Genomic DNA, 20,606 nt, shown 5'->3' on the forward strand with positions numbered 1-20,606 from the left:
AAATACATTATTCACAAGCGGCAGCGCGTTAGTAGCGCTTCTAAAAGTGGCCTCGGCTGAAGAGGCTCTAAAAAAAACCTTACTCCTGAATAGTTATTTCTTTATCTGTAATATTCTTTTACCTTAAAACTAAAGAATAATGGTATTTTATAAAGAAATTCAAATTGGTGTAACTCTGAAAATATTGAGAATTGGACCCATGTTTATGTGACAAATGTCTTTGGAAATGAGCTCCGTAAGTGACGGTAACTCCTCATGAAACATCCTTTATATGCTATGATTGAGTCCGACAGATGCCCTGAATGACATTGTTGAATCCGATGCTGGTAGGTGGGCCATCGGAGCAGTACTACTCCCAAGACTTCACCCCAGCCTATTTTGATTATTTCAGATGATATATTCAATGAGTGGCAAGTGGAGAGTGTTAATGAAATGATAAAAGGAAACGGTAGTACCCGAGAAAACCTCCTGCAACGTCTGTTTTGTCGTCAACAAATTTCATCACCACCTGACTGGGGATCGAATCCGAGCAGCCTGGAAAGAAGACCAGCGCGCTAGGACTTGAGCTACAGACTCAGTTAGTTGTTAGGCAACACTATATGAGGAACAAGCGAATTAATAGTGGTGCCTGTTGTTTGAAGTAACGAATCAAACAGAGTTGGTGTCTCTTCAAGTTGTACTAATTTTGCCCTGATGATGGAACCTGTGTATAGTTGCGAAACGTTGTACGTGTTAAAGTTCCAACACACGTGCAATATCCAAAAGTCTATTTCTGAAGAAGGTAGACAGTTTAAACATCTCGTATCTTAATTTGGGTGGGTGAATGACGTCTTAACTGCTTACACTTAGTAATATTTTACATGAATTTGTTGTGGTTTGTCAATCCACCAATAACACGCTGTGTATGTAAACAGTGAGTGGGAGTGCGTTGGTTCGACAGTTGTCTAACCTAGTAATGGACCTATTACTCGTACTACGTTGTATAGTCTCACATTGCTGTCTTGACGAACAGATTAGAGAACATGGCGGTGTTGATGCCGATTTACGAAGATAGTAGGCCTATTTCTAAAATGATAAGATCATGTATTCCACTGATGATGCAAATGATCAGTCTCTGTGGCTTCTTTGTTGTCCTCTGAATTTCACAAAACTAAATAGGGTTCTAAGCAAATAAATATATGAATAATTCCTTTTGTCCGAACTTACAGATGCTATGGGAAATGTGCACGAAGGTAGTCCTGAAGCATATCAGAAGTTCAAGACCTTCTATGAGCAATGTGTTAACTATGATTCAATTGTAAACAAGACAATCCGCTTGAAAGAAGGTAAGTAGAAAGAGCATGAAGTTTCGTAAATAGGTTAATGTTACCAATAAAAGTGAAGTTGTGAAATACTTGAAATGTTTAAAATGTTCTTTCCTCGAGAAATTTAATTTTACTCAGTGTGTCAGTTTTCTTATAAATTAACACATATTAAAATTATTAACAGAAGATAGTGCATTTTTTCTGAAACTATTAGGCCTAATTATTGTATATTAGTGTCCTGCAATGTCCGAACATGAGAGAAGCAGCCAAGACATTACAAACTTCGTCTTATTTAATACTAGCTGAAATCACCCGGCGTTCCCCGGGTTTTCCTTTCTGCTTCTATTTTTAATATTAAACTGATTCTTAGACTTTTTGGAAATCTCGGAAACCCAACTATAGACAAACAAAACGATTTGTCTTTACTAAGCTTTCCTCAACCATAAAGATGAATTTTTACATGACGTCACTTACACGGATTAATTTACTTCTTAGCCAAATGCCTGTCAGAGTTAACTTTTTTAAACAGCTATAGATCAGGTAACAAAAATAACACATTTCATCATATGTCTTACGTTCAACCGTTTCTAAATATATATATATATATATATATATTTATTTATTTATTTATTTATTTATTTATTTATTTATTTAATCTGGTATAGTTAAGGCCTCAGGCCTTCTCTTCTACACCGCCAGAAATACAAGTATAATGATAGAAAAATCAAACTATAAACAAAGTAAAACTAAACGAAAATATATACAGACTACAGTCTCAGAACCTTTAAATGAGTTAGCATTGTCGTGAAGTTCAGAAAAACAAAAACTAACCTCTCGATCCCTATACGCCCACTTAGCATTGACTCAATGTTCTACGGATCTTACATTTAATCTCTGCCGGTCAGTGACCATTAAATTTCAAGTGCCTTATCTTAATCGTGGGCGTCAGCGTATTAAATAGCATTACAATCTTTCTGCCGTATTTTTTTCCTGTGACGATATACAGAAGCAGAGATAAAATAATTATAATGTCTGAACATTGATCTGAAGATATGCTGACATACATTTCACGTATTTTCACGTCTATGTGTGCTCCCGCTTTAACTTCAGAGACAGCTGATTAGGGAATTCCCTTTTTTTCCAGTCAGAACCCGTTAGGGTGTCATTGTGAGCCGAAATTTATCTGTCTCTCGGTCTTACCAAAGAATCAATATATACGTATACAATTTAATTTATATTGGAAGATTTTTTATCCCTTGACCTCTGTACGCCTACTTATACAATACACGGGTTTTTAAATATGACTTGAGACATTATCTCTCACAAATTCGGAACATATTAGTTATATTATTTATTTTAAGTACAGATACTGTATAATTTCGCAAGAAGTCATTGTTCAACATAAATACTAACATTCTGAGAGACATATATTTTAGAAATGAAGAGATTGTTCTTTCCACAACGCTTAACATAAGTACTACACTGACAACATGGTTACACAGATAGAATTTCGCTATGACACATTTTTGGACATGGACATTAATATATATATATATATATATATAATTAATACAGTGTTGTTATTATCAGTGGGTTTACGTACATCCACATACTACATTAGGAACATGACAAAAGTATCACTGAATTGCTTTTTGATAATGCATACAATTCGTTTTCTCCTTTATTGCATAAAATGTGTCTTTTGTATGTTAAGGTGTTTTAACCCGAATGCAAGTTACGTAATTATTGACAATGTGAAAAACACGGAGTTTCTAAGTGAATGTCTCCAACTTTGAGCGACTATTCTTGAGCTTTATTTTAATACGGTCATCAGAATGTTAGTCGCAATGAAACTGCAGTTGCTTAAATCGAATGGCATGTTAGTGGCTATCATAGGAACATGTTGGATAGAAACATATTCTTTCGTTTTGCCAGTTAATATTGTCACTTCTATTACGTTTTGCATGATTTTTTTTCATACTAATTCTTGTTCCATTGGATAATTTTGGTAGGTCAATATTTTGCAAAAGTACTATTGGTGATTCAATATTAAGTATTAAATTATGTGTAGGCAATCCTTCTGGTTTCAAAGAATTAAAAAATTCAGTTGGTAAAACACAGTCTGCTCACTATCTAGAACTGTCTCGAGAAACTCATAATGCGGTTCTGGATTGCGTAAAGATACTTATTGAATGAACTGTCTAGATTTTGGCCTTCATAATATAATATGAAAAATGTTATTTAATATCGCATTATTATTTCCATGGCCTCATGAAAGTCGATGCTGAATATTATAGCAGACAATATAAAGAACAATTGTCTGTATAAGATTGCATTTGAATATTATACCACAATATAAAGAAGATAAAGTAAGGACAACTAGCCCATTTCGTGGGAACAAATTCTGAGTGCGCATGTCACGAAACCGGGTGTATTATCTGAAACCTCCACCAGATGGTTCTCCATCTACGACAGGGCTGACATAATTTAATATTGACTGAAAAGATTTATTACTCATATTTTAAGAATTTGAAAGGCATGAGGCAAAGGAATGGCAACATAATCATAATAATAATTACTTCCTTATGTAAACATCATGAAAATATTCACTAATTGATGCTAGTTTTAAAGTCACTGGTAGATGCTTATGTTGGTAACGTAATATTGAACCATTAGCTACATACGATTAGATCATGACATTCATTTCGATGAAGTTACGACGTCAACAATGGATATAATAAAATTTTGTTAACTAGCTAATAACATTACATTAGTGATGGATATTATTTCATACCAGTAACGTTGTACTTCCTGCATGATTATTCCTATTATTATTGACAGTAATATTTTGTATATTGATATTGATTTTGGTTTCCAAATTGGAATTAACATACACATTAAAATTTCTAACTGTACCGGTTGAATAGAATGTCTCTAAATACTGTAGGTGAAAGAAAACATAACCTCGACTACATAATAATTACCCGATCACGTTGGTGTATAGCTAGCTTTTGGATCTAGGTATGAAAGAGTGAGTGAAAAGATACAAAAATTGATATGAACAATGACTTGCCCGTGTAGTAACATCCCTTAGTTTGAACTCTGTGCATGCATTATTTTCTGGGTTCAAGGCTTGTATAGAGATAAATAGTATGCGTATGAAGGAGTTAAAAATGTCAAAATTTACATACATAATGATTTTTGCCCATAGTAATAAGCGAACTTTGTAAGGGAATTATTTCCTGAGCTCGACTCTTATAAAATTATACGACGTAATTAGGGTTTGATGTAGGGCTCTTGTGTCTAACTATGGAGTTAAGAATTTGTATTACTGACTACAACAAATCCTTTACGAGAATGGAAGAAGGTAAGAATTTGTTAATTCAAATGTGTTAACGGTACTGCAATATATCTTTTATGAAAATGGAAGAAGGTAAAAATATTGCAATTCAAACGTAGCCTATTACAGCAAAGGAAAAGTGGAAGAAGTTACCGGGATTTAACTGTTGCCAGTTAAGCATTGTCCTCCAAGTGCAGCACACAATAATGATTTAAGGATTACATAGTTATGTGATAAAAGTTGCAGTAGATAAGGGAAATCGGGGGAATATGGGCACCTTAGTACTATTTCGGGTGCAAAATCTTTCGATTTTTTTCTAATAATTAATTTTACAGCTGGGATATGTTTCTTAACAATTTAGCTATATTATATAATAATCCTGACTGCTTACTCCTAAACGTATGCAAGTAAAACTGGAAAATGCAAGTTAATGTGCTTTGCCCATATTTCCCCGAGCGTAGGGGTATAATGGGCATTAATGATGTGAATCACGGTCAACTGAAAGAAGTGAAAAAACATTTTAAATACTTGAAAATATAACTGTATTAACTATATTATATATTGTATATGCAATTTTTGGTGGTTATTCTTAACGCCTTTGGCAGATGGTGTGACTCTTTGGCAATGAAAAACGTGTGGATATTCTAAGACATTTGAATCAGTGGTAGGAATTGTATGAATTGTAGGTTTGTTACCTGATGCTTCAGTGCCAATGTATGCATAATCGGGAATGACACTCATGTGCAATGGAAAAGGGCCTGAAGCTCGAAAGACATTTACAGCCAAACATACATTGACACATCTGTTCCATGCTTCTTTCACAATGCAAGCAAACTCGACCTTCGTAAAAGCTCCCCTATGTTGCCTGAAGAAAGCTGTAGTACCATTGTTGTAAGCTTTCTTCAGAGGACCAAACAGATCCCTATCTGCTGTGAAGCCAGGCTGTGGTGTGTGGAGGAAGACAAAACATGCATAATCCGTTTCCTATTGCAAAGTTAAGAGTGTCAGAATTACAACTATGTGAATCACGTCCATCTAATATCAAAATTACAAGTGCATGCTTACTAACATTGAAATAAGCAACGAAGTTCTTGATTATTGAGAAAAATAAACGAGGTGTGATTATTAAATTCCGAGATTGTGTCTGCTGTGGACGAAGGGATCACGTGATTAACACCCGTGCGCAGCAGTGATACTAGACGACCTTGAAGAGACGCGACACAAAGTTTCGAATTGCTATCTTAATTGAGACCTATGTTACACAAGGTTTTGTTAGTATGTGCATTCGAGCATTTGCGAAATCACGATGGACTCGAAACTGGAGCAGAGAGCCAACGTCAAATTCTTTAGGAAATCGGCAACCATAACCCATGGAATGTTGAAGCAAACCTACGGGAATGAAGCATTGAGACAGGCGAGGTGTTTGAGTGGCATTCGCGTTTCAGAAATGACAGAACATCGCTGAAGGACGACGAGGGGCCAGGTCGACCACACACGTGCAAAACTGCCGAAAATGTCGAAAAAATTAGATAAATTGTGCATAATGATCCTCACGTCCATATTGAATATGAACGACCACAACTCTGGACAAAGAACAAATGGAAGCTTCATGAGGACATTGCGCCAGCTCACAGAGCTCTACAACACTCCAGTTTTGCACCCGTAATAAGATGGGCATCGTTCCTCACCCCCGTATTCACCAGATTTGGCCACCTGCGACTTATTATTATTATTTTTTTTTTGTTTCCGAAAAAAAAAATCAAGCTAAAGGTCAACGTTTTGGCACTGTGGAGGAGATCCAACGCGAATCGCAGAAGGTGCTTGACAGGCTTCAAAAACGTGACTTCCAGGAGGCATTCCAAAAATGGCAGACACGTTGGTATCAGTGTATAACTGCCCAAATGGACTACTTTGAAGGGGATTGCAGCGAAATTTAAATGAGGTAATTTTATTTCCACTTATGGGACAGGTCTCGGAATTTAATTATCACACCCAGAATTTAATTATCACACCTCGTATCTCCGTTAATGTAAGCAGCCTGCTTGTTGAAGTACACCTTACTGACAGCAAGCAGCTTTTATTTCAATCATTATTGTCCTCACTCCATTTATAATGATACTTGGGGGAAAGTAGTTCCCTGCTGCATTGAAGCAGGCCACAAGGGTAATGGTTTCTCCCTTTTCTTTAGGATAAATGCAATGCACCACTTTGTGTTCTTTGGGTTCAATGACATCTTTCGCTCTTGTAATCATTTGTAGGCCATTTGCATCAAGATTGAAGAGTCATTTTAATGAAGTGTAATGCTTGCCCATATTCCCCCGAACATTAGCGCCCATATTACCCCGACATGTAGGGTTTACTTTCAACAGTTGGCACTATCGTAAACTATTCACAAAACAATGTCTGACGCAATATAACGGCAGTTCAAGATATGTATTCTGCCTGTATACTATTTGATTTAAACTTTTTTCTAAAGTTCATGTGTAATCTATTGCATACAACATATCTAAAATAAGTATTGTGAAATTTTAGTATACTTGGAAGTCAATACTCACGTTTTAGATGGCTGTTTTAACAACAATACGAGACAATACTGCACAGCGCGCTTCCCACAGCAACCATTACGATACTTTCAGGTTATTATAACCGTTATTAGCGAAAAAATGTAATTCGTTGCAAGAGTTTCGACATGAAAACGTAATATTACCCATATTCCCCAAGTGCCCATATTCCCCCGAATTCCCTTAATTATTAGGCCCTCTTTGTACACCTAGGCAGTTAGGCCTACAATTAGTAGCCTACATCGGATATATAGTGAACACATTTTTAGTCATAACAGGTTACCTCGAATTTTTGTTTATTTATTAAATGTTCTTCTGAGGTATGTATTTTACAACATATTGTGATCCAAGATGAAATGCAAAGGATATGAAGAAACAGAATGAAACGGTAAGCACTTCACTAATAGTATGTTTCACTTCAATCATGAACACTGCAGTTTTATATGAATTTTGAAAAGAAAGAGTGAATTTTCATTAGACCCACATAATAAGACACAAATATCACTACAGAACAAAGGAGTAATTACAGCAGTTAATACAAAGTTTCATCTGAAAGTTTAGCATGTCTGAACAACTGATCGCTAAAATCAGCTGTTAGCTCTGCCGATACTAGCAACATGGTTGGATTCATTGAGAACTAGACCTCCCTGAGCTTGATTTTAGTACCAACAACATCAAAGGTGCCGATAAGAGTTGTCTCTACTGTATCTTCTTTATACTGTGATTATACATGAATGTTTGCTCGTATTTATTTTTATTTTTTTTTATCATTTTAATTAATTTAACGTCCTTTGTCCGACTTTAATGTAGCCTACGTTCTACTCTTGGTTATGAAGATTAAATATGCAAACTTCGGCAAATATCGGCCAAAGCATGTCGATTTGTATAGAGTACATACATACATACATACATACATACATACATACATACATACATACATACACACACATACACACATCACACATACATACACATATACATACATAGCCATATTGACTTTTATATATAAGATGAAAAATTAATCGCAAGATCTGTGCTAGTAAAATTCTTAAGCAGTTAAAACGTGAAGGGGTGGGAGTGGAGGACAGTGAATATTTTTATAACAAGGTGGAACAAACAGGACAGGAGAACATGACGAATATCGAACTTCATCATACTCGATAAACTTGAACCGAACACAGCGCCTGTAATGCACGACGCTATTCTACATTATGTAATGTGATGTACGAAATACTGCGATGCTGAAGATGTAGCGGATTAATGAATATTCGTGTTTATCAAGCTCAAAATGTTGAACGAATACACAGATGCTTATTATATTAATAAATATGTGATGTTTACTTTCTAATGTCTACGAAAGTGAGATTTAGAAATCAATTAGCTTAATAAAATGACATAGATGCACAGCGTCGTTGTTCCTGCAATAACTCCTATATGACATATTTATCGATTTTCAGATTTTTGCTCCATTAAATAACTTAAATAATGATACAGAAAATAATAAAATCTCCTATATGTAATTATATTTATTTCTTTTCAAAATGCAATAATTTACAATCTCCTATGTACCACTGCCATAGAATGAGTAAATGTGTTTTTTCCTTCTACTGAAAATTTTTATATTTTACATATAGGAGTTATTACAGGAACAATGACGACATAATAGAAATGAATTTAAAACTTCGATCATCGTAGAGTAAACATAATGTGGAAGACCACTCATCTCCTGTAAGTAACTATTAAAATTTGTTTTTAATAATGTGCCCCATGTCAAATCAGAATAACTGTATTACCCGTTTTAAACTGTGCTTCCTGGACCTAGGAAGGGAAATAATTATGTATCATTGTCGTAACATTTAAGCTAAGTAATTTCTAAATGCAATAATAAAATTTCGATGTAGACGGTGTAAAATTCACTGATATTTCACAGACAAAGCCTTCTCTTTAATCATTTAATTCATACATGTAAAGTCCGGATGTATACCGTTATAGTATTAATATAGGACTAGGATGATTTGTAGAATTGTGACTAAAGATACTCTACTCCTAAATAGCCTGTCCTACCACGCAATAATTCACCATAAAATGTAAATTGAACTCACTTTCATTTAAATGAGGGACTGTAATATGAAAAGCCTACCGATTATGAAATCAATTGCCAATATAAAGCATATTAGATGTAGAAATACTACTGCCTCATTTAGAATTCTCAAGTTTATCTTCTGTATTTTCTTCCTATGACCATACTCTTCGTCTTATTTACATTTATCTTCATCCCATACTGCTCACAGCTGTCATTTAGCTTCATATCCTTTAGTATCATCTCCTTTTCTGCTAACAACGCCATATCATCAGCAAATCTTATCCACTTTATTCTTCTTCCTTGGAAAGACTCATCATGCCATGTTTGCAGTTTTTCTTGGGAAACATAAATGCGGTAGCTACCCGTTGCTTTCCGCACACCACTTTCTCTTTCGCATCTTAAAAGATCCAGGGGGCCCCAGCGTGGAGGTGAGGAGAGTGGATTTGACTAATTAGGCCCTCCGGACTTCACCACAAGGGTTAACTATTAGTTATATCAGAGTTTTTGACCCATCAGAGATCGGAAAATCCCAATATTGTGGTCTATACCGAACAGTTGTCGAGATAGAACTGTTGAATGTAAAATTTAAAAAGATAATGGAATTTTTTATTATTACTTTTTTTTGTTATTTCTTGTTCAAGTAATAAATATACTAGAATACATGCTCAAAAATTCCACTGTCTACCTCAATATATTTTCTGACTTATGCGAGAAGATGACTTGTTACTCATCAAAAATCATCGTAACGTTCCTTGACGCCGGCAATAGCATTCGTTATGCACGCGAACAATTCGTCCTGCGTATTCATTTTCCTTCTGTATAATTCATTTTCATCCAATCATAAACAAAAATCCAAGGGTTTGGGTCTGGAGATCTTGATGACCAGGAATGGTAGTGCCACGACCAATTCACCGATTAGAAAATTTGGCACTGAGATGAGTCTTCCCACGGTACACGTAATGAAAAGTGGCTCCATCATGTTGAAAGTACATAACATTCCATGTAGCCAAGGAACGTCCTCTAGTAGTCTGGTAATGGAGGTAGAAATATCGACAGTAGGTCTACTTTTTTCCATCCATATGATTGTCTAAAATAACTTAACGTATCAGCATGTCATTCATCATACCACACTACACATTAATTGAGAAACGAAGTTGGAAATTTGGGTCCATAATACCATGTGAGTTTTGATGTTTGGCATACCATATTAAGTGATTGCTACATTCATTACTATTTCCTTTATCAGTGAACGTGGTTTCAGAGAATAATACAGGGCTGTCAAAAACGCCTACAAGCAATACAAAGCCATTAAGGTTCACTTATATTTAAGATAAAGTACAATAATCGCTCTTAAGGAAATGTTGTACGTGTTCTTGAGAGCACGCAGTGCAGTCGTTTTGACATCCCTGGAATAGTAGTATTACTGGAATCAATTGACGATTCAGACGATTGGTATGAAACCAGTGACAAAGTCGTAGACGTTTGGCATTGACTCCTACGTGAAGATTTTACACATGCTATAGATGAGAAGGATACAGTCTTTCGTCATACACTTGTTCGTAGAAGCGGAGAAATTCGTCGCGTGCTAGTAGTTGGCACAGGCACAGACAGATGGACAAATAGAAGTTATGCTGAAAAAACTATCTCTGTTAGCCTATAGAACGTACTGAAAACGTGCATTTTCATTAATATCTAATAATAGAATTTTTTACCCTACAATATCCCAATATTTTCTCTTTCAACGTCATACAGGATGTTTCAAACTTGATGCTAAAAATTTAGGAATGAGAAGTAAAAACGAAGAGAAGCAAAAACGTTTCAGTAAACATGGATCCGCAAATTAACCATTTACGAGATAATGTCATTTTGTGCTGGTTGGGGCCACCAGTGAACCAAGCTCCTGAACACGGTAAAGCGGCAACATTCATGCTTCGTACGTATGCCGCTCTCTCCTCATTCCAATTCCTTCTAAGTGTGAGACGATATGATATTTAAACAGACGATACGGTGAACGGTGAATTGGTAGAGGAGGACCTGTACTTAGATCACCGGATTTAAATCCTTTGGGTTTTTGTGTATGACTTTATGCATAAAGCCTAGTTTACACAAAAGACATCACAACACTTGAAGAATTACAGCATCGCATTTTATATGCCTTCCAGCAAATGAAGAATGACCCAGGATTGCTCTTCGAGTGCATTCTTGGGTCTTTGCGGAGAAGACTAGACAGATGTATTCAAGTGCATGGTCAGCATGTTGAACACCTGCTGTAAAATTGTACAGTTAACATGTTCATACTGTACTGTACTTTATCAACAAACTTCACTGTTGTTCAAGCAAAACAGTTCATTTTGTGTATGTTTAAACACACTTCTGTAGTGTTGAAGCCAAAATTATGAATTTTACTGTCTCGTGATTAATAAATTAATAAATTGTTACTGTTTTTGTTTTGAATTAGTACTTAGTATTCAGCGGGCTCCAACCAGCATAAAATGGTATTATATCGTAAACGGTTAATTTGCGGACCCTTGTTTACTGGAACGTTTTTGCTTCTCTTTGTTTTTACTTCTCATCCATAAATTTTTTACCACCACTTTTGAAACACTCTGTATAATCAGAAAGTAGAAAACCGTTATCGTTCCTCAGTTAAATCTAACATTTTATGTGAGATATAAGGGTAGGGGTTAAACTGAGTAATTCATAACTTATTCACTTCAAGGGGAATTCAGGGTGAGGCGAAGTAACAGTTTCATCTGAACATGTTTTCTTGTTGCAGCTCGGAATGTTTTGGACAATGTTGGTAAGATCTACAGTTATCCAAACTGGATATCAGGAGCACACAATTTGAATCTTACCACTCTACTAGTGAAGCTGCTGCAACTCAACAGGTATAGTATAAGAACTAGGTACATAGATAATAGCAGAATTCTTTTTTTGCAAAAGGTTTTATTATTGGCTACTGACTTACACGTAACTGCCGGTACTATCTTCTGTAGTCACAAGACGTCTCTTGGTAAAGTGAAGTCTGCTTTATTGGTCAAGTTACGTGTCTACAGCAGTAAAGGCTGGTTCACAATAAATCGAGAAGAAAACGACAACGACAACGAGAATGGAAATAATGTTAAAATAAATGTATTCAAATGTGAGCATTCACAATAGTTAATTGTGAATGCTCACATTTAAATTTATTTGAACAATATTTGCTTTCTAGTTCTCGTTGTCGTTTCCGTTCCCGGTTTTTTGTGGACCAGCCTTAACTTGACCTATCTATTTAAGTAATTGGCATCTTTGGAATATGTGCTCGAAACCCATTGGAGTTTCTTGCATAATACGAGAGAGAGTCAAAAAGTAACCTTAATAAGTGTTTTATTAATTGAATATGTACAATAAGACTACAAACACTTCATCACTTTTCAACATAGTTTAACAGGAACACTTGCATTGAACGTAGTGGGGACTATGTTGTAAAGTGATAAAGCGTTTGTAGTCTTATTGTACATATTCAATTAATAAAACAATTTAATTATTAATGTTACTTTTTGACTCTCCCTCGTATATTAGGAATTTATTTTATTTTAATTAGGTTAGTAAGTCAAGTTACTCAACATTTCAACAAAGTCGCATGTTGTAGAAGAGACCGAGACAACGGCATCACTTTAAAAGATTATTTTTCTAGGTTATGTCTAAGTAAAAAATAATTCGTTTTTATTACCGTACATGTAAACTGTAGTTATTGCTTTGTCCGAATCTATATTTTTTAATGTTAGAAAGAGTCATAGTATGTCATTCATATTCCAGTCGAGATCTTACTCTTCTTTTTTATTTTTTACTTGGTACAGAGCCTTTTATTAAGGTAGGTAGTAAATTGTTTCCTAAGTATTATGCCAGCCGTCGGCAAATTTGCCCTCACGATGACATCACTGGACGCAAGCCGCAATATATAAGATGTAATATCAACTGATGAGTATAAAGCACTGCTTTCGGATCCCAGTGGCGGACTCTCAGCCCAATCATCTAACGTAGACTACACAATATTGATTTATAGATGGACAGATTACTATATTTTATTTCAACTTTAATTTTACTGTGATACAACAATCTAAGAAAATACATCACAAATTGCCACTCTTAATGCAACTCGTAAATTTTCGTCTGCTACTCACGATCTTTGTTTAGATTTCACAAGTTTTCGTTCAGAAAACAATTGTTCGGATATATGAATGTAGAGTCAAACATGTAGGGTAGCGGCAGGCGACCTATGATAGGACTACACATGTTTTTCTATGAAGAGCATTTTAAATAAATCTTAGCCAGTCTGGTGTGTTATATAGGTACAATGGCAACGTATTATGTCCTCACTTATTTCAGCTCTCTTAATAACACGTTACTCCACCTAATAATTTTTTTTTAAATCGTATTTCGAGTCCTGTATGTTACTACAGATAAAAGTTGCTTTCTATTCAGATTCATTTCTTCTATATATTTTCTTCATGCTTGGACTAACTCCTCTCCTGTTGCATTTCCTTCGAGTGCAATGACATCGAGCAAAGTTTAATGTTGTTATAGCACTTCAATGATTTTGAAATTTCCAAAGCAATAACATAACTTGCATAGAGTTTCCTTTGACTCATAGCTTGTTTCATCATATTTTAGTACCGGAACTGTTGTTTGAATTTAGTTTCTTTTTTTTCTTTTTTTGTGTTTTATTTGCTTCGCCCCGTCCAGCCCTACGAAAAGGAAACTATGTTTCTACTTATTTTCTACTGTATACATTTCCGTTTACAATTACATTGGATATGTTTCACACTTAACTATGATTTCATGATAATCTTATCACGTGTCGTAATGTCGCTAGATGAATAATTTATAAGTGACTATTAGAATTTTAAAACACAAGAGGCGTCTACATTGTCACAATGTTCACAACAAATACTGTTCCTCCCATTATTCCTTAAATACACGTTTCCAAACAGATGTTGAAGGTTTTGAGAAAGACGCAATCTAAATGTAATCAGGTAACCTGCCACTGATAAATCCTGTGTACTGGAGTTGTAGGAGAGTTGGACGTAAGGAAGCGGGTGAAGCAAAGACAGTTTACTGCGCTGCCCCTGCGACGTCACTATTGCTAGTGATCACGATGACATTTTTTCCGATCCCTGCATTATGCTAATCACACATTCTCATCATTATATCAACAGAGATAAAGATATCATTGCAGATAATTTCCCTCTTTCCTGTGCACCTGAAATGACGTGTTACACAGACATATCATGTAAATAAAGAAATATACAAATATTGTAATTATGATAATTCTTATGAAGAAGGTGAATTCTATGATGATGATGATGATGATGATGATGATGATGATGATGATGATATGATACTAAACAGAATTGTGACAATTAAATTTTTATTAACAATGCAATAATGTTGCACTGACAGTTCATTAAAAAATTAAGATAATCTATACACACTTACTTTCTGGCTTTTAAGGAACCCGGAGGTTCATTGCCGCCCTCACATAAGCCCGTCATTGGTCCCTATCCTGAGTAAGATTAATCCAGTCTCTACAAACATATTCCACCTCCCTTAAATCCATTTATATTCCCATCTACGTCTCGGCCTCCCCAAAGGTATTTTTTCCTCCGGCCTCCCAACTAACACGCTATATGCATTTCTGGATTCTACATGCCCTGCCCATCTCAAACGTCTGGATTTAATGTTCCTAATTATGTCAGGTGAAGAATATAATGCGTGCAGTTCTGTGTTATGTAACTTTCTCCATTCTCCTGTAACTTCATCCCTCTTAGCCCCAAATGTTTTCCTAAGAACCTTATTCTCAAATACCCTTAACCTATGTTCCTCTCTCAAAGTGAGAGTCCAAGTTTCACAACCATAAAGAAAAACTGGTAATATAACTGTTTTATAAATTCTAATTTCAGATTTTTTGACAGCAGATTGGATGATAAAAGCTTCTCAACCGAATAATAACAGGCATTTCCCAAATTTATTCTGTGTTTAATTTCCTCCTGAGTATCATTTATATTTGTTACTGTTGCTCCAAGGATATTTGAATTTTTCCACCTCTTCAAAGGATAGATTTCCGAATTTTATATTTCCATTTCGTAGAATATTCACAACATAAACTTAGTATTTCGGGATTTTCTTCCAAACCTATCTCTTTACTTGTTTCAAGTAAAATTCTCGTATTTTTCCTAATCGTTTGTGGATTTTCTCCTAACATATTCATGTCATCCGCATAGACAAGTAGCTGATGTAACCCGTTCAATTCCAAACCGTCTCTGGTATCCCGGACTTCCCTAATGGCATACTCTAGAGCAAAGTTAAGAACTAAAGGTGATAGTGCATCTCCATGCTTTAGCCGAAAGTGATTTGGAAACGCATCTGACAGAAACTGGCCTATACGGACTCTGCTGTACGTTTCACTGAGACACATTTTAATTAATCGAACTAATTTCTTGGGAATACCAAATTCAATAAGAATATCATATAAAACTTCTCTCTTAACCGAGTCATATGCCTTTTTGAAATATATAAATAACTGATGCACTGTACCTTTATAAGCCTACTCCCATTTTTTCTCCATTATCTGTCGAATACAAAATATCTTATCATTAGTTGATCTATTATGCCTAAAACCACACTGATGATCCCCAATAATTTCTTATACATATGGAGTTAATCTTCTGAAAAGAATATTGGACAAAATTTTGTACGACGTCAACAAAAGTGATATTCCTCGAAAGTTACTACAGTTGCTCTTGTCCCCCTTCTTAAAGATAGGTACGATTATGGACTCCATCCATTGTTCTGGGACAATTTCCTTTTCCCAAATAGCAAGTACAAGCTTATCAATTTCGTTAGATAATGCGCTTCCACCCTCTTGTATTAATTCTGCTGGAAATTGATGGATACCTGGAGACTTATATTTGTTCAAATTTTCTATAGCAATTTTTACTTCAGAAAGTGTGGGTTCGGGTATAAATGGCTCAGCAGTTTGTATTTCAATTTCGTCCCGATCATTTCTATTCGACCTATGTATATTTAGTAGTTGTCCAAAATAGTTTTCCATCTGTTCAGTATTGAATGAGAGTCTGCAAGCAAGTCACCATTCTCATTCTTGATCACGTTTGCCCTTGCCTGATATCCATTCTTAATTTCATTTATGCCCTTATATAAATCTGTAATGTTTTTATTTTTACTATTTGTTTATACCTCATTCAGTTTTTCCTTCAAGTAATCTCAAGTAAGATAATTTATAATTTTACAAATCTCATCAAAGTTATTGAGATAATAAAATATATTATTACCTGCTTAATCTAATATCACTGTATTGTATAATAAGAAATTAAAGATAAGTGAACATCTGTTGTACCACAGTCAACAATAAATTAATTGTGGATGTCAAAAATCATATAAAAATGAAACATTTAATGTATATGGATAGTATAGAAGTTCAAAATAAATCTGATAGCTGGATTTTCAAATTGATTTTTTTTTTTTTTTTAATAACTGCTAGGTCTTCAAACTGAAAATAAGAGAGGTCTAGAAAATTATTCCCTAAATATTATCAGCATGTTTTACCTTATATAGAGTAGTATTATATGTATACCTATATATGTCTAAGTGCAGTTAGAAATATTTAAAGTAACACACAAAGCACTATGTATATTGACAATTCTTGCATTATCCCTCATGTACCTGAAGAAATCTTCACAGGAATGTTTGAGATTCGTAACAACTTGTAATTCATCTCTGATGAGTCCAACAGAACTTTCTCTTCTTGCATCGGTCAATTGAAAACATTTTCTCAGTGTGGGCATTGTATACTGGAAAACTTGTCAGTTGTGCTACCCATGATGGAATAAATTTACACTAAAGTAATAAACATTGTATGTGTACTCCTTACGATACGAGAATGATATTTTGCAAGACAAAAGGAAGAAGTAAACAACTTCATTTCCAAGATGGAACTTATTTCAGAGGAACTAACCAACATTAGGAGAGGAGGAAAGTACAGTGCGTTCGTAGCTCGGCCCTTATCGTTCCGCGGCGGCCTTGGACTGCTTGAAGATTGGCGCGCCTGCCGCCAGAGTTACACGTAAACGATCGGCAAGTCATGGGTACGGAACACTTAACTACTCTACTAACATTAGGCTTACCTGCATCACAACAGATGTTGAAAGTGATGACCTTCAACTCGAACACATTCCCCATATCTCCGAAAACAATTCTGGTTCATTCGCAAAAGTTCATGTTGACTGATTGCCTGTATTTCTCTCGTGATGTTGTCCTTCAATTCTTGTAACGTATGCGGATTTGATGCGTACACTTTATTCTTTAACGTTCCCCATAAATAAAAATCGCATGGAGATAGGTCAGGAGAACGAGGTGGCCACAATCGTCGACTAATTAGTCTGTCACCAAACACACTTCGCAATTGATGCATAGAATTCGCAGCGGTGTGCGCTCTAGCTGAATCCTGCTGAAACCAGCCACTCACTCGTTCATTTCTTGTTAGTTGCGGAAAAAATTGTTAAAATTAAAGTTACATAAACGTGTGAATCAACTTTGTGTCGAAGAATATGGGACCGATAATTCTACTCGCACTCACTGCACACCAAACCCCAACCTTTGCAGCGTGGTGAGCAACTTCATGAAACATATGGGGATTTTCGGTAGCTCAGTATCTATTGTTCCGAGTAGAAACGTGACCGTGAAGATGAAACCACGTTTCATCAGTGAAGAACGTTAAATGTGGGTCTACAACGCCATTATGAACGGACTGCACAAACCTATTGCAATAATTAACCCTACTTATAGAATCTTGTGGTTGTAAAGCATGAACTACAGTTACCCTGTACGGCTTAAGTTTCAGAAGTTTCGTTGCCACAAAAGCTGACGCCTTGGAAGTGTTAATCTCTTGTGCTAAACGTCGCAGTGATTTGCGGGGTGAGTGCTCTAACCGGGCCCCTACTTCATCAAGCTTCTCTTCTGTCAGTACACGGTGTTGTTGAACACGTTTCTTGTTCAAAAAAGATCCTGTACTTCTGACTTTATTGACAAGGTCATGAATAGTTGACCTGCTAGAAATTCGAACACCTGCAAACCGATGTTCAAATTCTCTTCGACTCCGTCTTGCAGAAGAGTATTTCACATACGCATCATAGAGAAAAATACGTTGTTCTAAAGTGTACTCAATCATTATTAATAGACACTTTATCACTATGAGACAACACAATTTTACTCACAACACGCGCACAGACGTCTTTCCCTCACGACAGATCCAACTCGAATGACTGGCGCGTCAGCGGTAACTACAGCGCTATTCTGGCGGCAGGCGCGCCAATCTTCACCCAGTCCAAGGCCACCGCGGAACGGTCCGGCCGAGCTACGAACGCACTGTATCATCATCAGCTACTTCTTCACATTACGAATTTTTGCCTGTTCCGGCTTCAGTGGATAATTTTAGTAGAAAAAGTAATGAACAACAAAATACATTTTCAATTTATATGGAAACGGAAGAAGTATTCTTAATATGTAAGTATGGGGATAAATGAAATATACGTGAAATGCGGAAATACCTGGGATATAATGGAGACAAGGCGACTCCAATGGAGGGGAATTTTATATAAGGCTGCACTTATTATTTATTCTAATTCTTGTTCTCTTCTATTACAGTGCACCACTCTTTGATGTTCAGCTGGATATTGATGAGGATGATATCACGAAGTTCTCTCTGAAATTGATACCACCTACGCGAAATTCTAAATTTCAGATCGAGCATCCACACATGGCCCAATGCAAGAGCAACGTAACTTCTGACAGTAGAAGCAATGTTAGTCTGACGGAAATTTATCTGAACAAATATGTAAATTGCACAGTAAGTATAGCCCGAGTGTCAAATCCATTACTTAATTTTATTACGCACGTCATAATATATTATCATAGACCTATCTGAAGTTGGTGTAATGGCAATGTGCATGCTGTTACCTCTCACGTCTAGCAATTGAACATGGGGAGCACTTTCTGAATCGCGTAGCCGCTCTTAGATGTAAACATCAACTTTTTAATGTTATCACGACTTCCTGCTGTGGAATAGTATAATCTATTTCGATACAAGGTTGGGAAGTGTTTTTTTACAAAATCGAGGAAAAGTTTGAAAAATGAGCAGAGTGAGTAATTAATGGGTCCATTTGAGTGTAGTTTTATGTTATGAGGAATGTTTTTTCTAGCAACAAGTTTATGTGTAGAAATTCTAACTTTCAAGGCCTGACATTACAACAAAAAAAGATCGTGCAAAAAGTATCCTTAAGTAGAAATTTGTGTGCAGTAATAGAAACAGATAAAAGATATACGGCCCTTCAACGTCTTGTGCACAGGAGAAATGCACATATTATAACAGCTATAACAATGGAAATCAATTTACTTTATTTCAACAGTGTGTGTCGACAGTAACACGCAATAGTCTGCTTTTGTGTAATACCATTGTGCGGAGATCTTGAGCGTGTATCTCAGAACACACTTTACGTAGGTACCAAAAATACCATCTAGCCCTATATAATTATGATGTATCTGCGAAAAAAAAAAATGGCGTAAGTGTGTGGTTGTATGAACAGGATTAACTTAAGTAAAGATTTGCTACATCGATAGTGCCAACGTCAGTGTGAAAATAGACAATAATAACAATGGAAACTCTATGAGACCTTAGTTTTGCACGGTGAATATATTCAGAAATGGACTTTGACTATTACAACATACATAGGCGGAGATAGAACCATTTCCTTGGGGGGGGGGGGTTCAATAGGATAATATAAGTTAATTCATAATTACGCATTCTTCTCATGAACATACGAATGAGCGCACATGCTTAAAAATACAAATAGGCCTACGTACATTATGCATATCCAATTAAAATATCGTCGGTTTACAAGCAAAATGGCGTTTAAAAGATCTTGACAAAACTGAATTCTCAAAATATTATTTTTTAGTAAGTTGTTTACTTTTATGTGTATTTCACTTTTCAGTTCTAAGTTTATACACATACTTTAAGTATAATATACATGCCTTTTTTCTCAGTAGCAATATTTTTTTACTTAATGTGTTTTGCTTGTAAACCGACGATATAAACATTCACAGTTTCATTTTACTAACAAACTAAAAGTAACCGTTCTTGCTACTGTTTCCACAAAATACTCTGTGCTGTAGTTTCTTCTTTTCTCTTCTCCTTTTAGGCTATTTCCCTATAATGTTTCATGTAATACTCTGTATATTCATAAGGAAGAGGCCATACGGTG

General features: G+C 35.6%; 1 protein-coding gene across 2 annotated transcripts in view; it reads left to right on the forward strand.

Moving 5' to 3' along the window:
• Window positions 1-20,606, forward strand: part of LOC138705779 (uncharacterized) — a 107,913-nt gene that overhangs the window by 45,475 nt on the left and 41,832 nt on the right. For both annotated transcript variants that reach the window (XM_069834414.1, XM_069834413.1), the window contains exons 5-7: window positions 1,209-1,325; window positions 12,065-12,176; window positions 18,991-19,192. In XM_069834414.1, the coding sequence (XP_069690515.1) occupies window positions 1,209-1,325; window positions 12,065-12,176; window positions 18,991-19,192 (431 nt within the window). The remainder of the gene's footprint in view (window positions 1-1,208; window positions 1,326-12,064; window positions 12,177-18,990; window positions 19,193-20,606) is intronic.

Source organism: Periplaneta americana, chromosome 9 (genome assembly GCF_040183065.1).
Source record: "Periplaneta americana isolate PAMFEO1 chromosome 9, P.americana_PAMFEO1_priV1, whole genome shotgun sequence".
Classification (NCBI taxonomy): Eukaryota; Metazoa; Arthropoda; class Insecta; order Blattodea; family Blattidae; genus Periplaneta; species Periplaneta americana.